Source organism: Salmo trutta, chromosome 34, assembly GCF_901001165.1.
Source record: "Salmo trutta chromosome 34, fSalTru1.1, whole genome shotgun sequence".
NCBI classification, from domain to species: domain Eukaryota; kingdom Metazoa; phylum Chordata; class Actinopteri; order Salmoniformes; family Salmonidae; genus Salmo; species Salmo trutta.
Window position 1 is genome coordinate 2,429,489 of NC_042990.1, and position 26,632 is coordinate 2,456,120.

At 45.0% G+C, this 26,632-nt stretch overlaps 1 protein-coding gene across 3 annotated transcripts in view; it reads left to right on the plus strand.

The window, feature by feature from the left end:
- The window catches only part of LOC115173306 (RNA-binding motif, single-stranded-interacting protein 3), a 235,349-nt gene that overhangs the window by 126,998 nt on the left and 81,719 nt on the right, over window positions 1-26,632 (plus strand). For all 3 annotated transcript variants that reach the window (XM_029731289.1, XM_029731286.1, XM_029731288.1), the window contains one exon: window positions 23,411-23,568. In XM_029731289.1, the coding sequence (XP_029587149.1) occupies window positions 23,411-23,568 (158 nt within the window). The remainder of the gene's footprint in view (window positions 1-23,410; window positions 23,569-26,632) is intronic.

A 26,632-nucleotide genomic window follows, 5' to 3' on the forward strand; every position in this document is an offset into this window, starting at 1 on the left:
CGGTTTCCTTGGCTCTGAGAAGGTTCTGCAGAGAACATGCCTGTCTGTGTTTGTGTTGGAGATTGACAAACTTTGTTTGGTCTTGTTATCGTCTCTGCTTCAGAGGCAGATTGAAAAAAGCTCAAACATTCTGAGGCGCTGATCCCAAAGTGAAGCGGCGTTTACCTGCACTTTGCAGCAGAGAGAGAGAGAGAGAGAACGAGAACAAGCCGTTTTGAGGACCTGGAAAGTGTAACCCCCTTGCCTCTAAATATCTGTAGATCAGTATCTGTTCAGTAAGCCTTTCATGGTGGGCTGAGGTACTCCAGTCTACCTCGTCTCTGACGTCAGAGACCCCCAGACCTGTCGCGGTGCCCAGCAGGTTCCTGGAAACGGACTGGCGCTCAGGGACTGTTCTGGGGTCAGCCCACCTCTTCTGGCAGTGGAACTGCAGACATGGAGGAGGGAAGGGAGGGGGAATCAGGACAAGTCATTATCCGTGTGTGGGTCCTGTCTGGAAGTCTCCTGGGGAGAGTAGACTGAAGAAAGCACTGGCACGATGTGGAGAAGCCTGCTGATAATGAGTGAGAGGTCGGACTGAGGCGACAGAGCGTGTTCTCTCCATCTCCCATAGATACACATACACCTTAAACACACAAGAGGCCAGGACACAGGCATCATGGACTGACTCACATGTACATGTCACATGCACAAACAGGCACACACACACACACACACACACACAAACTTGGCACTCACACTTCCCCAGTTAGCAGGGTGCTCCCCTCATCAGTGCCACTACTTGGAGGGTGTTGTTTACAGTGTGGGAGTGAGTGATGAGGAGAGAGGCAGGGCGTGCTTTCTCTCTGTACACCCCCCATCCACAGGACGCAGCAGAGAGGTCACACACACACACACACACACACACACACACACACACACACAGGCACACAGGGAGTTGTTGACACTGTGGTAAATGAGGATTGGGAGGATGGAGATCACCTAGCTAATGCAGAAGTGTTCCCCACACAGAGGCAGTATTATAAGATAAGAATTTATTAGAAAAGGTTTTAGAAAAAAGTGGAATAGAATAAAACGCAATACAATAAAAAAACAATACTTTGTTCTTCTTTGCACACGTCTCTTACAGAGGACATGCTACACAGACATAGCACATAAAGCAGTTCTATTCACGTATAAACAAGTAAATGATCATCAACATAGGGTGAGAACGAGCAGTGTTCTGTGTATTTTATAAGTCTTTTTTGACCCCCATCACAAACAAATGCACATACAGTAATTCAGTCTTTCTGTTTCACTTTTTTGCAAAGATTGTTTCAGTCTTTCCATGAGTTCATGGCACTTCATGGATCAATCAATCTCTTTCAGTCGAAGGAGGTCTCACTCGTCTATATCAGCCACCTGATCATCTACTTTCTTTTCCTCATTATTCAAATTCACCCATTGGCTGGAAAACAGTACAGTGATATCATGTAGTCTTACACACACACACACACACACACACACACACACACACACACACACACACACACACACACACACACACACACACACACACAAACAAGAACACACACAAATAAGAACACACACAAACACACATGGCATGAATGTAGCTAGCACAATCTCAAACAGCTTTTGAGTAATCCCTAACAGCTTGCAGGTGCATACTGTGTTCTGGCACAAACCACATTAAACACAGACACGTGTTTAGAGAAAAAGTGAGGAAAAGCACACACACACACACCGATACGCCATTCTAATCCCCCTATCTGAAGGAAGGATCCTATTTTCAACCCAAACTATGGCTCTGTTTCATGGAGGCGCGTAACGATGTTTTATCACACTTAAACGTCACGTTCAGATTTCCCCGCATATAAAACTCGTTCTGGAAAGGATTGTGTCAGTTAAAGACGGATTGATATGCCGTTTTTTTCCCCCGCCGTCTCTTTTCAAGATCTTAGGTTTCACACTTAAGTCCCTGTTTTCTGTGTTATCATTTCACCCGAGGCTCTCCAAAGAAGCTTTGATATTGAAAGTAGGCCCATCATGAAAGCCATGGGTTAGGGGAATGTAAATAGTGAAGGGGGCTTTTAAACGAAGAGATCTTCCCGGTAACGAATACACCGCACCGCTTCATGGCTGCAGCTTCTACAGATCCTTCATAGTCTTTCCATGTGACAAAAGAGAGATGGAAATTGATATATGAGAATGTTTTGATTCATTGGTATGGAATTGGGTCAATTGAAATATATACTATGTGAGGAAATATCACAATATAACCAGCATAAAACTATATAATATGAACAGTGCCCACATACTGAATAATATGCCTGCTGTAAATATACTGAACAAAAATATAAACGCAACATGCAACAATTTCAAAGATTTAGCTGAGTTACAGTTCATATAAGGAAATCAGTCAATATAAATCAATTCATCAAGCCCTAATCTATGGATTTCACATGACTGGGGAATGGCCCAGCCGTGAGTGGGCCTGGGAGGGCATAGGCCGACCCACCGGGGAGCAAGGCTCAGCCAATCAGAATGAGTCCGTCCGTCCGTCCCCCGTCCCGTCCCCCCCCCCCCCGACGATTCCGTAGGTGAAGAAATCGGATGTGGTCTGGCATGGTTACACATGGTCTGCGGTTGTGAGGCTGGTTGGACGCACTACCATATTCTCTAAAACAACATTGGAGGTGGCTTATGGTAGAGAAATTAACATTCAATTCTCTGGCAACAGCTCTGGTGGACATTACTGCAGTCAGCATGCCAATTGCACGCTCCCTCAAAACTTGAGACATCTGGGACAACTTGAGACAAACTGAGACATTTTGTTGTCCCCAGCACAAGTTGCAGCTATGTAATGATCATGCTGTTTAATCAGCTTCTTCTTGACAAAGGATAAAATGCTCACTAACAGGGATGTAAACACATTTTTGCACAACATTTGAGACAAATAAGCTTTTTGTGCGTATGGAACATTTCTGGGATCTTTAATTTCAGCTCATGAAACATGGCACCAGCACTTTACATGTTGTGTTTATATTTTATTTCAATGTATATTAATCTATATCCATCGTACATAGAGAAGGTGTACAGAATATGTGAGATGTTATAGTTTTTCCCCTTGCCTAACTTTACATTTATCTAAGGTCTTTGACCATATTCATGGCCACCGGATTGGCAATATGTAACAGCACTGCTTCTTGCGGATCAAATCAGATCTGTGTCAATAGAAGTCCTTGCAGAGGAATACACTTGTCTGTGTGCACATCAGTCACTGACACACTACACTGAAGCATGTTGAAACTCGGTAAGCTTTCCACCAGCACTGTTTCTGCCAAGGCACCACATGCCTACCACCCCAGTGCACTGATGGCACTTCAAATCCTGCCTCCCCATGAATTTGGGCACAACCCTCCTCCTCCACCACCACCAACAACAGTCTGTCTCTCTGTATGAGAAAACAGCTTGAGATTCCCATGAAGTTGGGCAAAAAGAACTATCTTCCACCAATCTGTCCCTATATGCCCTCCTTCAAACAGCACACACACATGCAGGCAGGCAGGCACACACGCACACACACACACACACACACACACACACACACACACACACACACACACACCTTTCTCTCTTTCTTCTCTCCTCTCCGTTAATGAGTCCCTAGTGGGTTCCTTCCTAAAAAGCAGTCTTCAGACGCCATTACAGCCAGGATGGCTTCAAAGAGCCTCAACGTTACATTAGCATGACAGGGGCTACCTGCAGTGATAGCATGAGACATTAGCCTACTGTGCTTGTTACTAATGGGATGTGTTTGAATTTCTACATAGCCGTGGGAGACTGATTCTGTCTGGACACAGTCTAGATTCAGTTCATATGCAAGATAGGAAATAGTGAGTTATGTGAGGTAGGACCCTCCTGTAGTGTGCTTTCTCTCAAAAATGCAAATGTGGTTAACTCTACAGTATACGGATCACGTGTTGGCTTGTGAAGGTCACAGATGGTGATTGAGATTATTGGACTGCTCATTTGCTTGACGTATACAGTGAGGGAAAAAAGTATTTGATCTCCTGCTGATTTTATACGTTTGCCCACTGACAAAGAAATGATCAGTCTATAATATTAATGGTAGGTTTATTTGAACAGTGAGAGACAGAATAACAACAACAAAAATCCAGAAAAATGCATGTCAAAAATGTTATAAATTGATTTGCATTTTAATGAGGGAAATAAGTATTTGACCCCTCTGCAAAACATGACTTAGTACTTGGTGGCAAAACCCTTGTTGGCAATCACAGAGGTCAGACGTTTCTTGTAGTTGGCCACCAGGTTTGCACACATCTCAGGAGGGATTTTGTCCCACTCCTCTTTGCAGATCTTTTCCAAGTCATTAAGGTTTCGAGACTGAAGTTTGGCAACTCGAACCTTCAGCTCCCTCCACAGATTTTCTATGGGATTAAGGTCTGGAGACTGGCTAGGCCACTCCAGGACCTTAATGTGCTTTTTCTTGAGCCACTCCTTTGTTGCCTTGGCCGTGTGTTTTGGGTCATTGTCATGCTGGAATATCCATCCACGACCCATTTTCAATGCCCTGGCTGAGGGAAGGAGGTTCTCACCCAAGATTTGACAGTACATGGCCACGTCCATCGTCCCGTTGATGCGGTGAAGTTGTCCTGTCCCCTTAGCAGAAAAACACCCCCAAAGCATAATGTTTCCACCTCCATGTTTGACGGTGGAGATGGTGTTCTTGGGGTCATAGGCAGCATTCCTCCTCCTCCAAACACGGCAAGTTGAGTTGATGCCAAAGAGCTACATTTTGGTCTCATCTGACCACAACACTTTCACCCAGTTGTCCTCTGAATCCTTCAGATGTTCATTGGCAAACTTCAGACAGGCATGCTGCTTTCCTGAGCAGGGAGACCTTGCGGGCGCTGCAGGATTTCAGTCCTTCACGGCGTAGTGTGTTACCAATTGTTTTCTTGGTGACAATGGTCCCAGCTGCCTTGAGATCATTGGCAAGATCCTCCCTTGTCGTTCTGGGCTGATTCCTCACCATTCTCATGATCATTGCAACTCCACAAGGTGAGATCTTGCATGGAGCCCCAGGCCGAGGGAGATTGACAGTTCTTTTGTGTTTCTTCTGTGTTTCTTCCATTTGCGAATAATCACACCAACTGTTGTCACCTTCTCACCAAGCTGCTTGGCAATGGTCTTGTAGCCCATTCCAGCCTTGTGTAGGTCTACAATCTTGTCCCAGACATACTTGGAGAGCTCTTTGGTCTTGGCCATGGTGGAGAGTTTGGAATCTGATTACTTCTGTGGACAGGTGTCTTTTATACAGGTAACAAGCTGAGATTAGGAGCACTCCCTTTAAGAGTGTGCTCCTAATCTACATTTTAGTCATTTAGCAGACGCTCTTATCCAGAGCGACTTACAGTAGTGAATGCATACATTTCATTTCATGCATTTTTTTATTTTTTTTATTTTTTGTACTGGCCCCCCGTGGGAATCGAACTCACAACCCTGGCGTTGCACACACCATGCTCTACCAACTGAGCCACAGGGAAGACTCAGCTCATTACCTGTATAAAAGACACCTGGCAGCCAGAAATCTTTCTGATTGAGAAGGGGTCAAATACTTATTTCCCTCATTAAAATGCAAATCAATTTATAACATTTTTGACATGCGTTTTTCTAGATTTTTTGTTGTTGTTATTCTGTCTCTCACTGTTCAAATAAACCTACCATTAAAATTATAGACTGATCATTTCTTTGTCAGTGGGCAAACGTACAAAATCAGCAGGGGATCAAATACTTTTTCCCCTCACTGTACATGGCTATAAATGCTAACAGGGAATGTATCATTAATCTATTCACAAATAAGTTCACATCACTTTTTAAAATGCTCATTTAGATGACTGTAAGTGGCCCTGGATGAGTGTCTGCTAAGTGACTAAAATATGGATGTAAAATGTATTTACAGTAAGTGCTTCGCCAGTTAGTGGTTAGTTAGTCAAATCATATGCTGTATTCAAGGGCCACTCGGTGGTAGCTGCCGCTCAGGTCTCTGTCAGGCCCCGATGAGGCTGTGTGGGACGGGTAGGGATGGGGCAGGAGGGCCTTACGTCCTGGGGTCCCTGGCAGCTGTCTGACCCACGAGGGCACTGACCACCCCAGCCTGGCACGGGAACCCAGCAGGACCCGTCAGTCACAGGACCACAGAGTCCCACACCACCCCGGACATCACCACCACCCAGCCTCCTGAAAGTCACCAGAGGACTGATACACAGTGAGATGTGGAAAGTGATGGGTGAGATTCTTTCTCATATCAGGATGACAGAAATGCCAATCTTCATTTGCTGACCTTGTCTTCAACTTACTTTTTTGTAGAATAGAGAGAGAGAGCACAAAAAAGGAAACAAGTTTAAAGTGTTTATGCTCACGTGCACAAGTACGGTGAAATGCCTTTTTGTCTTGTTCTTTCCCAACAATTCAGTAATCAATACCAGTTAATATCAGACTCCCACACTACTGGTCAAAAATAAAAGCTTTTTGCAAGGTCATCATCATGTCAGCTATCTCCAACCAAATGATACATATATAGGATCCTAATTTGAGCCAGTTTGCTACAGCAGGAAAATAATCCTGCAGCAACAGAACATCTGAATTATTTTGTGGATTATAATTCATGGACATTTCTTGTAGGGGTTGATACATTTTTGCAGGAAATGTCTGCTGGAACAGGGTGACCAAATTAAGATACTACATTTGTACAACAGTTAATTACCTTGTTTGTGTGGCCTACTGGTGAGAGGAGAGCAGGAGGAGATGCTGTATGACTGTCATTGACTGGAGGCCCAGGGAGAGCACCGGGTCTCGTCTTTGACCTGCTACGCTCATCAAGAAAACAAGTCAACACCTCGCATCTAATTAGTTAGCTCCTCGTTAAAGCTCGACCTTGAATCCACACCGCAAAAATATCCCTTAAAGTGCACACACACACACACACACACACACACACACACACACACACACACACACACACACACACACACACACACACACACACACGCCATTATTACATGAGAGGATGGAAGCTTTTTCCCCTTTTTTTAATAAACATTTATCAAAGAAGTAAAATTTGGGGAGAGAGAAAGATGAATATGGGGCAAAGGCAAGCCAGCAAAAAACGATGCTAGTTAATGAGTTTTGTGGAGTCCGCGACTCACACCGGCTTGCTAATTACGCTCGGTAACGAACACAGAGCGAGGGAGAGTCGGTGGAAGACAAAGGCGATGAGCAGTCGTCCACCAAGCAAGAGGAAACAAAAGAGCTGCATGGACAAACAACACATTCTAATCCACATGGAGACACCCGGAGAGGAGAGGAGAGGGGAGGAGGTGGACTGCTCAGTGTTCACTTCCTGGGTTGTGTGTTCTCTTTAACACCCCCATGCTAATATATCAGCCATGAGATGTACACACAGGGACGATGAGACGTACATGCAGTTTGAATGAGACGTACACCCAGTGCCGATGAGACGTACAGTGTGATAGGGAGTGAACCTGACAAAGAGCTCTCTATTAGCCTGGGAACATGTGATACAAACAAGTACCAGGAAATGTTGTTTTGTAAGAGGGTCGGTGAGTGGGAGTCAGGAGATAATTTAATCAAACTTTTCTTGACTTCACGTTGTCAAAGCTCTTTAGCTGGGTAAACAAACACACTAACTGACACGTAAACACCCCACCTCCCAGTGAGCTCAACACTGCTACACTGCCCCCTGCTGGTGAGGAGGACAACTGTGGCAATGCACCCTGTTGTTCAGTGGAACTGACAAAGGCCCTGTTTGTCTCTCTTTCTTTAAGTCCCCATCGCCTGCAGGGAATCAACACGCTGCGTCCCACGCCTCAGTGGCCACACAACAGCACATAAACAGAAGACAATCAGGCCGACTTTCAAGTGTGACTTTCAACAGAATGAATCCTGCCTGCGTTGTTGCCCTCCCTCACCAATTTGGGAGGAAATATGCTTTCGGCAGGGTTTAAATGAAACTTCGCCCTCGTACGGACATATTCCCGCCTTGTGTCGGCAAGTGTGTATATCCAGTTTTCATCATGCAAGGAATAGATATCAAACCCCTAGTCCCTCTAGTCTGCTGCCTGGAATCTGCATGCATACAGTGCTTTCATGTCAAATGAGCGTATTTAATCTCCATGAATTAGATAAATTAAGTCAATTGAGCTCATGTATTTGTATTGTGTGTTTAGGTAATTGAAATCATGCTCCCTGAACATATTGCCGACATATGACAACACACAAACCTTTTGTTTGTATGTGTGTGTGTCTGTCTCTGTGATTAAAGGAATCCTGGCTATTTTATTAATGCCAGGACAACAGAATGTGTGACTGCATGACTACACTGGACCTCCTCTGCTCTCCCTCACTGTCTCGTGTTCTCCTCTTCCAGCTGATTTTCCATGCGGAAAAGCCCCGTAGCCCCGTCTGCATTCCATTCCAACTAAGCCAGCATCATCTGATTCCAATTAGTGTAATTATAGCAACGGGGGATGTGGGGGCGTTACGCTGCCTGCACACTGTAGGCAGACAGCAGCAGCATAGCAGCTAGCACACAGCAGTCACACAAGGCCACACCACTGGCAACAACAACGACAGCAACCCAACAACTGCAAGTTCTGCGACGTCTGTTGGCCATAGCAGGATTGGTACAGGGACAACAGGAAAGGCACATGACAGGGTGTGGTGAAAAAGTAGGCTATGGGCGTTGATCCTTATTCCTTTATCGTTGTGTTGGATCTTGTAAATGAGCAAAGCCTCGTCTGATGTCATCACACTGTGACACAATCCCTCTTGCCTTCTGCCAGTTGAAATGCTAAACGGTTAAGGTACTGTATAAGGGTTAAGGTTAGGTAAGGGTTATGGTTATGCTTAAGGTAAGGGTAATTTGCTAGCAACAACATCGCCTGACCAGTTATCAAAACAACTCTTCCTCGATATAAGAGAACAGAGTTGAGCGTTCCTCAGCTAGGGTAGGGGTTAAGGTTAGGGTTTAGGGTAGAGATGTCCCAAGGATCCTCAATAGCACTAACCCTGCTGCCATGGTGCGAGTCACTGTGCCCACGAAGAGATGCTGGGGACCAGGATGCCAACCTTTACTGTACTACCGGGTACAGTAAAGCATGTTGATGTTTTTTAGGATGAATCATGTTCTGGAGGCAGCCTCCCAGGTCCTAAACACTACTGGGTTTAATTTACCTCATTCTAACTCTCATTATCCCAGTCAAGAGATTTATACTGTCTCTCTACAAGGCAAATCAAAGAAGAATATTCTAGAAGTGTTTTACAAGTCTTCGCGGGGGCTGAAACATTACAAATCCCCATTTGCTGGGTTTTTGCGCGGCAGCATAATATGACTGATTTTCTCCACACGTCGTGGAGATGAAAGGCTCATTCAAGTGCTTACTTCAAACAGCAGGCCTTGTTAATAATGCACACACGCTTGAATTAAAACCTCATTAGATGATGCCATGATAAAGGATTGATGAGTTCCCATTTTCTAACAAATGCTTATTTACTGAAGAATTTATAGGCTGTGTATGTGTGGAATAAGTGAAAGTATTATATGATATGTAAACAGTGGTATATCAAATCAAATTTAATTTGTCACATGCGCCAAATACAACAGGTGTAGACCTTACAGTGAAATGCTTACTTACAAGCCCTTAACCAACAATGCAGTTTTAAGAAAAATACCAACATTTAAAAAAAAAATTAAATAACAGGCAGCAGTAAAATAACAATTGGTACAGGGGTACCGGTACAGAGTCAATGTGCGGGGCACCGGTTAGTCGAGGTAATTGAGGTAATATGTACATGTATCTAGAGTTATTAATGCAAATAGTCTGGGTAGCCATTTGATTAGATGATCAGGAGTCTTATGGCTTGGGGGTAGAAGCTGTTTAGATGCCTCTTGGACCTAGACTTGGCGCTCCGGAACCGCTTGCCATGCAGTAGCAGAGAGAACAGTCAATGACTAAGGTGGCTGGAGTCTTTGACAATGTTTAGGGCCTTCCTCTGACACCGCCTGGTATAGAGGTCCTTGATGGCAGGAAGCTTGGCCCCAGTGATGTACTGGGCCGTACGCACTACCCTCTGGTGTGTCTTGCGGTCGGAGGCCGAGCAGTTGCCATAACAGGCAGTGATGCAACCAGTCAGGATGCTCTCGATGGTGCAGCTGTAGAACCTTTTGAGGATCTGAGGACCCATGCCAAATCTTTTCAGTTTCCTGAGGTGGAATAGGTTTTGTCGTGCCCTCTTCGCGACTGTCTTGGTGTGCTTGGACCATCATGTGCATCAACAAAGTTATGTGGAGGCTTGAGATTACATTTTCAGTGTAGTCGGTTCAATTTTGCGTCTGATGGATCGATTAGAACCTTAGGTAATGGATTGATGAAACCGTAGGTAACTCATAACTCATTCAATGCCAATACTGATTGGTGTCATTGCCCTATGTAGGGTGTTGTCTTTCGGATGGGACATTAAACGGGTGTCCTGACTGTCTGTGTTCACTAAAGATCCAATGGAAATTATTGTAAGAGTAGGGGTGTTAACCCCGGTGTCCTGGCTAAATTCCCAATCTGGCCCTCATACCATCACGGTCACCTAATCATCCCCAGCTTCCAACTGGCTCATTCATCCCCCTCCTCTCCCTTGTAACTATTCCCCAGGTCATTGCTGTAAATGAGAACGTGCTCTCAGTCAACTGACCTGGTCAAATAAATAAGAAATAAATAGCTCAAATTTGTGGAGTGTATGTGCAATTCAAAATATGAGGAATTCACTCTTCAAGACAATTGTAAAGTGTTGCTAAAGTGTGTATCCTCACAATGAAATGGGGATATTATAGGTACAATCTTACACTTGAGTCACTCCACTCTCCTCCTTGATCCGTGACCTCAGTTCATGTTGACCTCACTTAGAGGGCGTCCCTCCCATCCCTCCACTGAGGACCAGAGGTCCCTAACTCTGTCTTTTACACACACACTGTGATCTGGACGTTCACCACAGGAGGTGGAGGACGGGCTCGTGGTAATGGCTGGAGCGGAATGAGTGGAATGGTATGAAATACATCAAACCCATGGTTTCCACGTGTTTGATGCCAATCCATTTGCTCTGTTCCAGCCACTATTTTCCTCCCCTCACTATTATCCTCCTGTCTTATCTCCCATCTCCGTCATGACTGATAACATTTGTCTAGACGCCTTATTGTTGCAATGTTGCAGGGCCACTTAACGAGAGCTGTTCTTTCATGCATGTGTCTCCCTCCCGCTCTCACATACGCACACACGCACACACGCACCGCACACACACGCACACACGCACACACGCACACACACACACACACACACACACACACACACACACACACACACACACACACACACACACACACACACACACACACACACACACACACACACACACACACACACACACACACACACACACACAGCAAGCTGTTGTTGAGACATGGGGAGATCTCAGTGAGGCACAAGAGCAGGTTGTTAGTTTGTTAGTTGACTCAGTGTATCATCAGCGTCCGCGACAAACATTATCTATCTCCTCCAGCCTCGAACAGGACCTCTCCTCTCACAGGCCATTTAGATGCTAATTAGACTGTTACAAGCAGCCGTCCGGCCCCTCAACACAGGTCATCTGGTGCTAATGAGCCAATGCGACACTACAGTCATACAGCAACAATGATATCCTGTTGGTCTGGCTCTGTCTGAAGGAAAGTGGCGCTTTGAGGTTGACACAGGGAAATTGCAAATAAGTGTTAGTTTTGTCTATTTGGTATGTTATTATCACAATTTATACAGATATGATTGACTCTTATTCCGTCATCGGTCTTGGGTCTGTGTTGACAGTTATGGCCATCCACTTTGGAACAAGCGTTTTAATTAATACCTTTAAGTGCTATCCTCTGGGTCCACACTGTTTTGTTGTAGGACTTTTACTCAGATACATTCAATTCAAAATATTATAACTGCGAAAAGAGAAAAACAAATTGTTTTGTAAATGTCGTAGTTTCTATATACAGATCTTTTGACAATCAAACTGCCGTATGTCAAATTATATTGTGATGCATTCTGACTGTCAGTGTGCTTTCACAAGACTTCCATTATTACTTTTGTATTGCTTTTGTTTGTGTTTGTGCCGCAAAATAAATACATTTTCAATATGTATTTCAATATCTGAGGGCCTCAGTCCTGCCTCATTCTCCAGTGCTCTTGTGTCATTGCTGGATATTGATGTGGCGGTGTGAAGTGTGCCATTTCATTTCTGTTCCATTTGATGTATGATGTTTGTGTCGCGGTAAAGGCTTATGTGCCAATCTCCATGTTGCCTGTGAGTGTCGACACATTAGGGGAAAACAAATGAAGCTTTAACTTGGCTTAGTTATTCTATGTGTGTTTGTGAAACGGGCATACAGTGAATGTTATTAGCTTGGCGGTGTAGAATTCTTAAGCGGGGATTGCATTTCACCTTCATTTGGAGAGCAGGTGATGGAGCAAAAGAGAGAGAACGTTTGTGATTGACGATGCTGTGGCATCCAAAATCGCTCATTGTTGATTTCATGTTGTATAACTAATAGTGGGGGGCCCAACAGTGCATACGGCCCAGTACATCACTGGGGCCAAGCTTCCTGCCATCCAGGACCTATATACTAGGCGGTGTCAGAGGAAAGCCCCAAAAATTGTCAGAGACTCCAGTCACCCAAGTCGTAGACTGTTTAACTCAGCTACCGCACTGCAAGCGGGATCGGAGCGCCAAGTCTAGGACCAAAAGGCCCCTTAAGAGCTCGTACCCCCAAGCCATAAGACTGCTGAACATGTCAACAAATGGCCACCGGACTATTTACATTGACACCCCCACCCCCGGCATTTGTTTTGTACACTGCTGCTACTCGCTGTTTATTATCTATGCATAGTCACTTCACCCCTACCTACATGTACAAATTACCTCGACGAACCTGTACCCCTGCACATAGACTCGGTACCGGTACCCCCTGTATGTAGCCTCGTTATTGCTTTTTTATTATGGTACTTTATATAATTTTTTTACTTTAGTTTATTTGGTAAATATTTTCTTAACTCTTTCTTGAACTGCATTGTGGGTTAAGGGCTTGGAAGTAAGCATTTCTACACTTGTTGTATTCGGCGCATGTGACAAATAAAGTTTGATTTGATTTAATATTTCAGCTCAGGTGATGCAAGTACAATGGTTAAACGTCACTTTTTTTTAGCATTTTCTAATGAGACCATGTTGCAGAATAACCTCTTCCTGTGTGTCCTTTATTAAAAATACATATTGGTAGCAGAAGTACCCCTTGTGTGTATGTTTGAGTGTCCATGCATGTGTATGTGTATGAGTTATCGAATAAGTTTGCCTTTCAGTAAACAGTGAAGATCCCTGACCCAGAGAGTCTTGGGGTCCACATTCTTAACATAGCCATGTGCTGGCAGACCTGCCAGCAGAGGGGTCTTGCAGACAAACGCTTTGAAGTCACTAATGTTCGTGGCTCATTTGACTTATCCACAGTGGAGACAGCACGCATGGTGACTTTAAGAGCCTCGAACCCCATCCGGCGCTGCTCCACGGGTCATGTGCAGTAAAGCGCTGGAAGCGCTATAAAAACACATACCCAGAACACTAAAAGGGCCAACGAAGCTGGACACCCATCCCCTTTGGGGGTTTGTCAGGACAGGGGTCACCCCGTTTGTAGTTTATGGGGTCCTTGTGACCCTGAGAACCATGGGTCTGCACCTCGTTGGAAAACTTTAGACGCTGAAATACATTTTACATTTAGTAGACGCGCTTATACAGAGCGACTTACAGGAGCAATTAGGGTTAAGTGCCTTGCTCAAGGGCACATCGACAGATTTTTCACTTAGTCGGCTTAGGGATTTGATCCATCGACATTTCGGTTACTGGCCCAATGCTCTTAACCGCTAGGCTACCTGCCGCCTTGTGTTTTCTACCAAGTCCAAAGTCTGAACTAACAAGGCTCACTGTGAGGAGTCATTCATTATGCTACCTCAGCAAGAACTACTGCATTTTTTAATACAATTCCATAGAAAATAACTTCAAGCCTGTAGTCTATTGAGGCCACAGTGGGCCTTGCCAAGGTTGTTTCGTAAGTGGTATATTTTTATTTGACCAAAGGTCATTTCAATAGCATCAAATATCGAATGTAGTGTCTTGAAAACAGGAAGTATTTTGTAGTCGTTTGATACTCATTTTACATTTTACATTTTAGTCATTTAGCAGACGCTCTTATCCAGAGCGACTTACAGTAGTGAATGCATACATTTCATTTCATTTCATACATTAAAAAAAAAATAATAATTCTGTGCTCAAGGAAACAGAGCATCTCATTCTCCCCTGATGAGTTTAAATAGTTATTTATATGCTTAAATATGAAATAGGACAGAGAAGTGTAGGTCATGAGATGCGACTTAAATTTTGCAGGTGGGAAGAGAGGCTTGACATCTTATTGTTATGACATGCATTTCTTAATGAGGCCCACAGAATTATACTTATGGAGGAGCATATTCTATGAAGAAACTTTGAATATCTTTGAACTTTAGAGTTGGCTTAACGTTGGACCAGCTAGCTAGCACCAGAAGTCAAATTTAAAAAAACGTCTTACCAATGTGAAACGTGATAACTATATTATCATTAACTAGCATTGAAAAGGTTAATCCGTTCTGTAATAAAAAATATATATCTCTAATTTCTGAATCATGCTTGTAATGGCAGGTTGCCTACACATGCACACACACTGGCAAAGATTTTCAGCTGGCAGGCAGACACTGAAATGATTTTCTGAGTGACATAGTGAGGGCTTAGCGTTGGCACTTTAGCGTTTTTTTGTGGGACTGGGAAAAAAACAGTACCACTTGCTGTGTGGAAGCAGAGAGAATAGTCTATGGCTTGGGTGGTTGGAGTCTTTAACGATTTTCCGGGCCTTCCTTTCTGATATAGAGGGCCTGGATCGCAGGGAGCTCGGTCCCCACCCTCTGTAGGGTCACTTCCGTTCGCGGTTCTGAGTCTGTTCCTGGAAAATGTCATTATTTTCCGGTTTTCGGTTCTGTTCCCTGAAACTGTTCAAACCCTTGCCGAGAACTGGAATGCATGGATTATATAGTCCATATAGGAAAAGATACACCAGCCCAATCTCTACGACTGTATTGAAGATGAGGCTTTCTGAGCTGGATAGAAGGGATGGTGAGATGGAGGCAGAAGGTGAGAAGTTCAATTTGAGCTGGCTAGGTCATCTAGGCCGACACAGGTACCCTCTCTGAGTGAATCATCTATAATTTACAGCCATGTCTCCTGACGGCGTGATGTCGGGAGAGGTGCCCTCCTGGTCAACACAGGAATCAAACACCAAGTAGCAACACGCCCTAAACGAATCTAAACGAATGACCACCCACCAAATGATGTCAACAAACAGGAATTCAATCTCCCAAAAATGATATCATGAATGATGCATTAGGGCTGAGAATGAGAAAATGCATTTACCAAGAACACAATGAGCTGTTGTAGCAACACCGTCATGGGGGGAGATACCGTAAACGCATTATGACAATGGGCGAGAGATTAGTGATGTTATTTCATCTTGGGAGATGAGGAAGCATCATGATTATAGACATAATAGGACTTAATGAGACCGACCTGGGATTTGACCAAATAAAAACATATTTTGTCTGCCTGTTTAAGATCTTGCTGTGTGTCTGTGCATAAGGAAGAGGGGTGAGACCATCCAGCACCCGGTGCCCATCTTCTTCCATGTTAATAATGCATTTTTGATACGAGCTCCACATGAAATTTTTATCTCTGGAATATTAGCTCACCGAGGGAGATACAAAATCTAATCAGTGGCCGTGATTAAGCGCGGGTGAAGCACATATTGACCCATTTAAATTCACATTAACCCGTCATCAAAATGTGTGAGGCATGGTACTGATGGCTGCTGGGATTGAGAGGTCTTATGTCAGTTTTGCTGGGAAAAGGTCTGATCTTCTCCCACGTGTGTGAAGGAGAAAATGAGAGCGGGAGGAGGGAGAGAGAGGTAGCAAGTCTTTATAGGTTCGCTTCATCTGGTTAATAGTTGTCATGCTGCTAATGTAAAGGTTCATGTGTAGATTGAGATATGTTTAAATGTATGTTTGATTTGAACTAATCATGTTAGATGTTCACATTAAACAAAGATTGCAAACGATATGGGATTTCTTGTAGCCATTCCATTTTTTTCAGATACTGTTAGCCGTTATTGAGACACGTTGCAGGCCCTCGGTGTTTGTACGTGTGTGTACATTTGCTTTTTATTACTTACATGCAGCACAACCGCATGGCACGCCGTGGCACATTCCTACACCCTATTTGCCATCCAAACTCTCTCTGCCCAATAAATATTTCACCTCCCAACCCAGGATGGTAACCCAGCCCAGCCCGCCTCCCGCCTGGATGATGCCTCTTAGCCTAAAACAACCCTTGCTGCCTGGCTGGCGGGCTGAAGGCGTGTGGAAACCCTTAATAATGTATCACCACCTCTTGTTCGCTCGCATGGCATCTAACATCTTCGGCAGATTAGGATTAAGCAATAAGGCCCGGGGGGGAGGGGGGTTATAATATATATAATAGTACCAGCTACCTATTTTCCCGTAAGTGGCAATAAACCATATCCAACTGCATGTGAAGGAGGACGGTGCTGTGGTGGTACTGGGTGGGCTCATGGAATTAAAGAGTGTGAATAAGTGTTAGGCTTAACTCAACTGAACACCTTGGTGCCTCGGAGGGGGTGGTCGGACACCCTTAGCTGTCACTGACATAGATTGTTGTGCTCACAGGAAGGGAAAGAACACTAGGTCGGAATTAATCTGATGTAATACAGTCGTGGCCAAAAGTTTTGAGAATGACACAAATATTAATTTTCACAAACTTTGCTGCTTCAGTGTCTTTAGATATTTTTGTCAGATGTTACTATGGAATGCTGAAGTATAATTACAAGCATTTCATAGGTGTCAAAGGCTTTTATTGACAATTACATGAAGTTGATGCAAAGAGTCAATATTTGCAGTGTTGACCCTTCTTTTTCAAGACCTCTGAAATCCACCCTGGCATGCTGTCAATTAACTTCTGGGCCACATCCTGACTGATGGCAGCCCATTCTTGCATAATCAATGCTTGGAGTTTGTCAGAATTTGTGGGGTTTTGTTTGTCCACCCGACTCTTGAGGATTGACCACAACTTCTCAATGGGATTAAGGTATGGGGAGTTTCCTGGCCATGGACCCAAAATATCGATGTTTTGTTCCCCAAGCCACTTAGTTATCCCTTTTGCCTTATGGCAAGGTGCTCCATCATGCTGGAAAAGGCTTTGTTCATCACCAAACTGTTCCTGGATGGTTGGGAGACATTGCTCTCGGAGGATGTGTTGGTAACATTCTTTATTCATGGCTGTGTTCTTAGGCAAAATTGTGAATGAGCCCACTCCCTTGGCTGAGAAGCAACCCCACACATGAATAGTCTCAAGATGCTTTACTGTTGGCATGACACAGGACTGATGGTAGCGCTCACCTTGTCTTTTCCGGACAAGTTTTTTTCCGGATGCCCCAAACAATTGGAAAGGGGATTCATCAGAGAAAATGACTTTACCCTAGTCCTCAGCAGTCCAATCCCTGTACCTTTTGCACAATATCAGTCTGTCCCTGATGTTTTTCCTGGAGAGAAGTGGCTTCTTTGCTGCCCTTCTTGACACCAGGCCATCCTACAAAAGTCTTATTCTCACTGTGCGTGCAGATGCACTCACACCTGCCTGCTGCCATTCCTGAGCAAGCTCTGTACTGGTGGTGCCCCAATCCCACAGTTGAATCAATTTTAGGAGATGGTCCTGGTGCTTGCTGGACTTTCTTGGGTGCCCTGAAGCCTTCTTCACAACAATTGAACCGCTCTCCTCTCTCTCTTCAGTTCATTAGCATGGCAAAGAGGGACTTTGCAATTAATTTCAATTAATCTGATCACTCTTCATAACATTCTGGAGTATATGCAAATTGCCATCATACAAACTGAGGCAGCAGACTTTGTAAAAATGAATATTTGTGTCATTCTCAAAACTTTTGGCCATGACTGTAGACTACACTCCGTAGCAATGCATGCTCATTTTAGGATAGGGCTGTTTTGTGGCAGAGTGGAGTAGTGGATTTGTCCTGGCTGGCTGAAGCTAAATGAAAATGAATTGTCATCGAGGTGAACGAAAAGGTGCAGCTTTTTACTCTGGTAAATGGTCAGTTGCAGACTGCGTCCAGATGTGATTACATGACATTACATTGACATAATGGCACGAGCAGTTGATTGGATCAATTGTGTTGTATGTCAGATAGGCGGGAAGGAAAGAAAATCATACTTTTGTGTACTGCCTCGTTGTTATTATTATGGCTAAATATCAGGCAGTTTAGGTGCTGTTTGTTTTTAATGTGCAGTAATTCAAAAGGAAATGGCCGCCTTGGGGACAGCACAAATGTTCTGCCTCTCATCTCTTTGTTTCTAATAGAAAGCATGAATTTAGAATGTGGATTTTGTCAGCCCCCTAGTGTGGAGCATAAGGACCTCACACGTTGCTCTCTCTCTCTCTCTCTCTCTCTCTCTTTCTCCCTCTCTCGTGTGCTGTACTCAGGGACTATGTGAGAGAGAGTGTATGTGTGAGCTATTTTTATGCAACTGTCTGTGTACATTATGCATGGGCGTGCATTGATGCATTGATGCCTGAGTGCTTGTGTGTGTGTGTGTGTGTTTGAGGGGTGAGGGGTGAATCTGTACTCTCACATAATTCTACAGCACCTTTTTAAGACCTAAATCCCCTCACACACACTTAACACACTTGTCTATGTGGCTGTCGAGAGAGGGGACGGTGCAGCGGACAGACAGAGGGAAGAGTGGGGGCCGGGACGTGTTTGACAACAGACCCTTCAAAGGCGGGTGGCTTGATCACAACGTTTGGGGGTCTGGGATAGGGCTGGGAGGGGGTTTGGGGGGAGGCCTGTTGCTGGGAGCAGAAGGGGGTTCATGAAAGAGTCTGTCTGACTGACAGCGCTTTGTTCCGCCGCCTTTTTGTCTCCGGCTCCTTCTGACTCCTGACAAATTTAACCCGGGGCTGCTTTTGAACTGAGGGGATGCATTCGTTCACTTTCTCCCACACCCTCTCCCGTCTCCCCATTTGCCTCTCTCTTTCTCCCCTGTCTCCCTCTCTATGTCATTTCCCACCTGGTTGGTGGAGCTTTAAAACAGGCACCACAGACCTGGGGTTCCACAATGAGCACTTAGAACCCATTCTACTCTAGCTTTCTCTCTGGCGACACATGAGAAAACATAAAACATGTCCACACAAACACAACTGTTTTGTTCTTAATAGCCTTCCCCAGACCATAAAAACGGAAACACTACTACCCCTCCTCCAGCCACCAGCCATCGTTTTGGCCCCCCCTCCCTGGCTTGGGGGGGGGGGGGGTCATCCAATCTCCTTGTCTCCCTACCTGGGGAACTGTGAGCTCCCTTACCACCCTGAAGAGAAGAAACAGCCACCGCACTGAGGACGAATCAGAGAGCCTGTAGAGCCAATTACCCAGCATGCTCTAATCCTCTCTCTCTGAAGGAGAGGGGGAGGGGTGGAGAGGTAGGGCAGTCAGAGCACCGGTGTAATCTCAAATACACTGCCCCCAGTCAAGACGCACGTCCGTCTGTCTGTCTCTTCTCACTTTTATCATTTCAATGAATACAACCTGGATTGCCTTGAGGCAGATCGTGAGCACTGTTAATGGCCTTATCCTTAAGGACAAAGCCCTTGTTGCAAAGGCAACAAGGGCTTTCTTTTATGTGTCATACATTTCTCTATGTCATGTCAGAGCTCCCATTCTCTCAACCCCCTTCCCTCTTTTCCTTCCCTCTCTCTCGCTCTCTCATTCTCTCCCCATTGTCTCTTGTTCTCTCTGCCTCCCCTGCAACGAGGTAATATTCATTGAAATTATACTGAGGTAAACAGAGCAGACCCTTAATATGACAGAGGCTGTTGGTTCGGGCGCTGCGTGCCATCCGTCAAGGGAAGTGATACGGGGCACCGTCCTCCTCCTGGTGGCAAGGTGGAGGAATTATCCCCATCAAAGAGCCCCTACAGCCTGCAGGCGTACCATTAACCTTCCACAGCACAGCTCAATGGCAAGGAGACACTTTGCCAAGGCCCCTGCAAGCAACGACACACACACACACACACACACACACACACACACACACACACACACACACACACACACACACACACACACACACACACCTAGACATGCAAGCACACACCCACTCACACTCATCCCCTTGTACATGCACACATTTGCTGATACATAGACACACACACACCATCACACACACTTAGACAAACATACACACACACATTCACCTCAATTACTCTTTCATTTATGGCCCGACAGCTGAGCATATGCAAAATTAAATCTCCTGGCGGAATGGGGCCGGCCCATCTCACCTTGCGTCAAAACACACTCATTTCCAATCCTCCCTCCAACCTTTTCATCTGGAAGGAAAGGCAACAGCGGGGTATTAATGGGTGTGTGAGGCGGAATGCCATCAAAGCGGAAATTATGTGAGACGTCCGAGTGTAAAAGAGCTCCACGTGTTAATCCCTCCGCAAACGCTAGGCCGCCCGTCAACACACACACACACACACACACACACACACACACACAGTCCTTCACGCCCTACTCATTGGTTGAACCATTTTGATATGAGCTAATGCATGTCTAACTATGTGAACCAGTTTTTGCCTTAATATTGAATTTAGAATTTATCTGACATAATTCTGAATACTGGCCCTGTGGAAATCAATGGGCTGTAATGGAATACAATTGTATATAAGTAACTTTTAATTAAGAGTTGTAGCCCTTTCTGCACTACCTCATGCTACCTACATTAAGCTGTACCCCCCAACAACTCATGAATACACTGGAAACAATGTAAAACATACTTTAGCATGGGCCCCTTACAAAAAATGATTGCAGTTTTGAAACTGCAGTAAAAGTGCAGTAACTGCAGTTGACCTGTGGTATTTTGGACGAACTAATTGCAGAATAACTGCAGTGTACTGCAGTTGAACTGCAGTTATACTGCACTCTAACTGCAGTTACACTGCAAAATTACTGAAATAAAAAAAAACGGTATTATTTTGGATGCAGTATTTGCAGCATACTGCGGTTATAATGCACTCTGACTGCAATCTTTTTTTGTAAGGGACAGGATGGTGTCAAACCACCAAAACAACAAGGCCTTGTTATTTTCCCTGAAATCTGCTAATTGAGTTCCTGGTTAGAAGAAGACCAATGTTTTCCTGTTTTTTCAGCATGGGTTTTGTCCAAGTGGAGCGCCCATGGGTTTTAATCAGATCCTCCATGTCCTGTTCGATAAGACACTTAATTAATCAGAGAAAGGACCGACAGTCGGACGGAAACAGGACGGCCGAGATACTTCCTCTGCTCTCTATCGATAACAACAAAAAGAGGGAGGAAGCAAATAGAGAGAGAGAACAAAGCAAAAAGAGGGGGGAAAAGACAAAAGAGAGAGGGAAGAAGCACCGAGTAGAAAATAAGAAGTGCCTAAGGCTTAGTCACAGTTTGTTCCCTCTACCTCTGAAAGAGGCCATTTTAAAGGGGTCATGTCTGTTGATGTCTGGGTCGGGTTTTGTCATTCCTCTCTGTGGCTAAAGTGAAGTACCATGTATAGGTGTTAGCCCTCAGGGTTGTTAGCCTCCTAGCCTGCTAGCAGCACAGCACTGCTTGCTTTCATTAAGGGAATGGGAAGAGGCTGCTGGTAAAGTGGATTCCTTGGCTGGTCATTCTTCTCTGTGGCTAAAGTGAAGTATCATGTTTAGGTGTTAGCCCTTAGGGCTGCTAGCTAACCTGCTAGCTATACCACAGCACATCTTGCTCCCATTCAGGAGAATAGAAGACACTACTGTTAAAAAATGTATGCCTTGCTGTGGCTGCTTGTACTCCAGTGGGCCCTGGGTTCGGCGGGCTAAAAGGTGTGATGAGATGTGATAGATGAGTGCTGGTGGGTGTCCAGACTGGCCGTATTGGAGAGACGCAGCTGGCCCGCTGCCACCCTCTCTCCCTGGCTTTGCCCCCTCCAGCTGTGCCCCCACTAGCTAGCTAGAACCCTCGGGCGCTACAGACCACACACACACACACATTAGTGTACACTTACACACTCACTGGTGTACAAATACACACATCGGTATTCAGAAACACACAGACAAACAGACAATAAAAGGCCACTAAAATGTGCAGTTTTGTCACACAACACAATGCCACAGATGTCTCAAGTTTTGAGGGAGCGTGCAATTGGCATGTGGACTGCAGGAATGTCCACCAGAGCGGTAGCCAGAGAATTTAATGTTAATTTCTCTACCATAAGCCACCTCCAACATTGTTTTAGCGAATTTGGCAGTACGTCCAACCGGCCTCACAACCGCAGACCACATGTATGGCGTTCTTTGGGCGAGCAGTTTGCTGATGTCAACATTGTGAACAGAGGGCCCCATGATGGCGGTGGGGTTATGGTATGGGCAGACATAAGCTACGGACGATGAACACAATTGTATTTTATCGATGGCAATTTCAATGCACAGAGACACCTTGATGAGATCCTGAGGCCCATTGTTGTGCCATTCATCCGCCGCCATCACCTCATGTTTCAGCATGATAATGCACAGCCCCATGTCATAAGGATCTGTACACAATTCCTGGAAGCTGAAAATGCCGCAGTTCTTCCATGGCCTGCATACTCACCAGATATGTCACCCATTGAGCATGTCTGGGATGCTCTGGATGGACGTGCATGACAGCATGTTCCAGTTCCCGCCAATATCCAGCGACCACGCACAGCCATTGAAGAGTGAGACAACCTTCCACAGGCCACAATCAACAGCCTGATCAACTCTATGCGAAGGAGATGTGTCACGCTGCATGATGCAAATGGTGGTCACACCAGATACGGACTGGTTTTCTGATCCACGCGCCTACCTTTTTTTTAAGGTATCTGTGACCAACAGATGTATATCTGTATTCCCAGTCATGTGGAATCCATAGATTATTTAAAGCATAACTGATACATCCTTTCTAACACACATCCTCTCTCACTTTCTCGTTCTCTCTGTTTACTGTGCATCTCTCTTTGTGTATCGTTCTGAAACCAAATTGCCCAATGTTGGAACAGTAAAGCTCTCTGAATCTAAATGTGAATCTCTCTCTCTCCCTCCACAGCAACAGGAGCAGGACCCCACCAACCTGTACATCTCCAACCTGCCGGTGTCCATGGATGAGCAGGAGCTGGAGAACATGCTGAAGCCCTTCGGTCACGTCATCTCCACACGGATCCTGAGGGACGCCAACGGGGTCAGCAGAGGGGTCGGCTTCGCCAGGTATGCTTGCTGGCACTGGTGTAAAGTACTTAAGTAAAAATACTTTAAAGTACTACTTAAGTTGTTTTTTGGGGGTATCTGTACTTTACTTGTTATATTTTTGACTACTTTTACTTCACTACATTCCTTAAGAAAATATTGTACTTTTTACTCCATACATTTTCCCTGACACCCAAAAGTACTCATTACATTTTGAATGCTTAGCAGGACAGGACAATTGTCAAATTCACACACTTATCAACAGAACATCCCTGGTCATCCCTACTGTCTCTGATCTGGCGGACTCACTAAACACAAATGCTTTGTTTGTAAAGGATGTCTGAGTGTTGGAGTGTGCCCCTGGATTTCTGTAAATAAAAAACTAGGAAATGGTACCATCTGGTTTGCTTAACATAAGGAATTTGAAATGATTTATACTTTTACTTTTGAGTATATTTTAAACCAAATACTTGTATAGTTTTACTCAAGTAGAATTTTAATGGGTGACTTTTACTTTTTTCTTGAGTCGTTTTTCTATTAAGGTATCTTTACTTTTACTCAAGTATGATAGTTGGTTACTTTTTTCCACCACTGCTTGCTGGAACACACACACTCACGCCAAAGACAGAGTCTGTAGTGCCTGAAGAGTGTGTGTGTTTGGGGTGGGGGGTGCATGTGTATGGAGGGGAAGTGCGTGTATGTGTGTGTGGGGCGGGGAGAGTGTGTGTTTGGGGGGAGGGGGGGGGGTCCATGAGATATTGACACTTGTGTCTGCATAGCATTAAGCTATTTGTTTAGGCTCTATTTTCCTCCTGTAAAATGAGAGTTTACCCTCCTATCCCTTCAAAGTCATGTACGTCCTCCTCATCCTCCACACTGCTCTCATTTCTCTCCCCACAACACAACACAACACTCCCGGCTTGTTTACCCAGAGGAAGGTGTTCATGAGAACAACAACACCATCTTGCAGAGATTTCTCTTAATCAGCCCGTGCTGCAGTCCCCTCCTATTCCCCACTCTATTACAGCGGGTTACAGAAGGATTGACAGGCAGACTCCAGCAGATCAATACACACACACACACACACACCAACACAACAGCTCAGCGCAGGCTAACACGCTCCACCTGTTCAAGTAGGGCTGAGTGGGGAAGGAATATGATGAGGAAAGAGAGAGAGGAGAAGGGGAAGAGGTGACGGGAAGAGAGGAGTGGAAGGGAGAGGCACAAATAGAGAGATGCCGAGGGATACTGTTGAGAGAAAAAAGAACAGAGGGATGGGGGAGAAAGTCCATAGAGTGGGAGAGAAGAAAGAGGGAGTGAGCAAGAGAGCATGAAAGAGAGAGAGAGATGGAAAAGCAGGAGAGAGTGAGAGAGACAAGGGTGCATCCAAAATTGCACCCTATGCCCTATATAGTGCATATATTCCCTGGGCTCTGCTCAAAAGCAATTCACTACATAGGGAATAGGGTACCGTCCATTTGAGATTTAAACAATCAGATGTTGTGACAGAGGGCCCCAGCCTCTAGTCCACAGATGTTGAGGGACAGAGGGGCATTAGAGAGAGTAAACCTTGCTAAGTGTTTCTGCACTCCTCCATTACACCGTTATCAGAGCCCATTACTGGGGGCCTCACAGCTAATCACTGTGGACATGATCACCTGATGTCATTAACCATCAGGCCTCCCTGCCTCACAGAGAGCAGAGAAGAGACAGAGCAGCCAGGAGGATGGGTGGCTGCCAGGGGTTCGTCAGACCTGAGAGAGCAGGAGGGAGGGATGAGGGAGGGATGAGGGAGGTGGGAAGGGTGGAACAGATGGAGAGAGCGAGAGAGAGAGAACAGGTTGTAACAGAGGGAGGAAGATGTGTATAGTGAGAGAGCACGAGAGTGAGAGAGTGAGTCTGTATATAGACATAATATGGCATTTGAAATGTCTTTATTCTTTTGGAACTTATGTGAGTGTAATGTTTACTGTTCATTTTTTATTATTGATTTCACTTTTGTTTATTATCTATTTCACTTGATTTGGCAATGTAAAGATATGTTTCCCATGCCAATAAAGACTCTTAAATTGAATTGAAATTGAATTGAGAGAGAGAGAGAGAGGTCAAGACTAGTTGTCATCCTGAATGGGTCTGATCCAACTGCTCACAGGAGAGATACATTTTACCAGTTACAAATCAACCCCTAGTTCCACTCGTGACAGAAGTGAATTATTGCATATAGTTAGTATGAAGTGCGTTTATATAGAAATGAAGGAAAACAGAGAGGTTACCTCTGCTCTATGCAGATGCTCTCCTCTGGGACCTCTCTACCGCTGGGACTAGCAGGAGGGAGGGTCTGAACTGAGAGCGTGTGTAATTGTGTTTGTGTGTGTGTGTGTGTCTGGGGCACGTGCGCCCCATTAGATCACTGGCAGCAGCGGTGGGTGAATGTGTGCAGGGTAGGCCATTCAAGGCCACTCACTGTGAAAAGGGCTCCGTTGACTCACCCTGCCACAATGAGACACAGGGACCTGACCCACTTACACCACAGGTCCCACTGCCAGAAAGCAAAAGAAAGAGAGAGGGAGGGATGGAGGGAGGGAGCGAGAGAGGACAACAGGGATAACAACAGATGAGAAAGAAAGACCGGTGAGACATATTGGGTAGAAAATAGGCGAGGGGAGGAAAAGGGAGGAAATGGATAGATGAGAGAAAGAGATGGATGAGTCATGAGAAAAAGATAAGAGGGTCAAGAAGAGCGGTATGGAAAAAAGGGGGGTGAACGGGGGAGGGAAAGAAAAGGACAGAGAAGGACGAAACCGAAAAAGAGATGTGCGAGAGAGTAAGACAGAAAGCAAAGAAGGCAGGGTGACAGATGATGGATAATCTAGTGAGGGATACAGAGTGAAAGAGAGAGACATCACAGACCCCTTACTGGTACGTACGTATTTAGATGATCAGTGGTCTGAGTTGGGCGGAGGGAGGGAGGGAGGGAGGGAGGCAAGGGTTTAATATGATACTACTCTGTTCTCTGTAAATGAGATGAGTCACAGTCGCACTGTGTGACTCCGCTCCCTTAGTAACTCCACCACACTCACTCTTC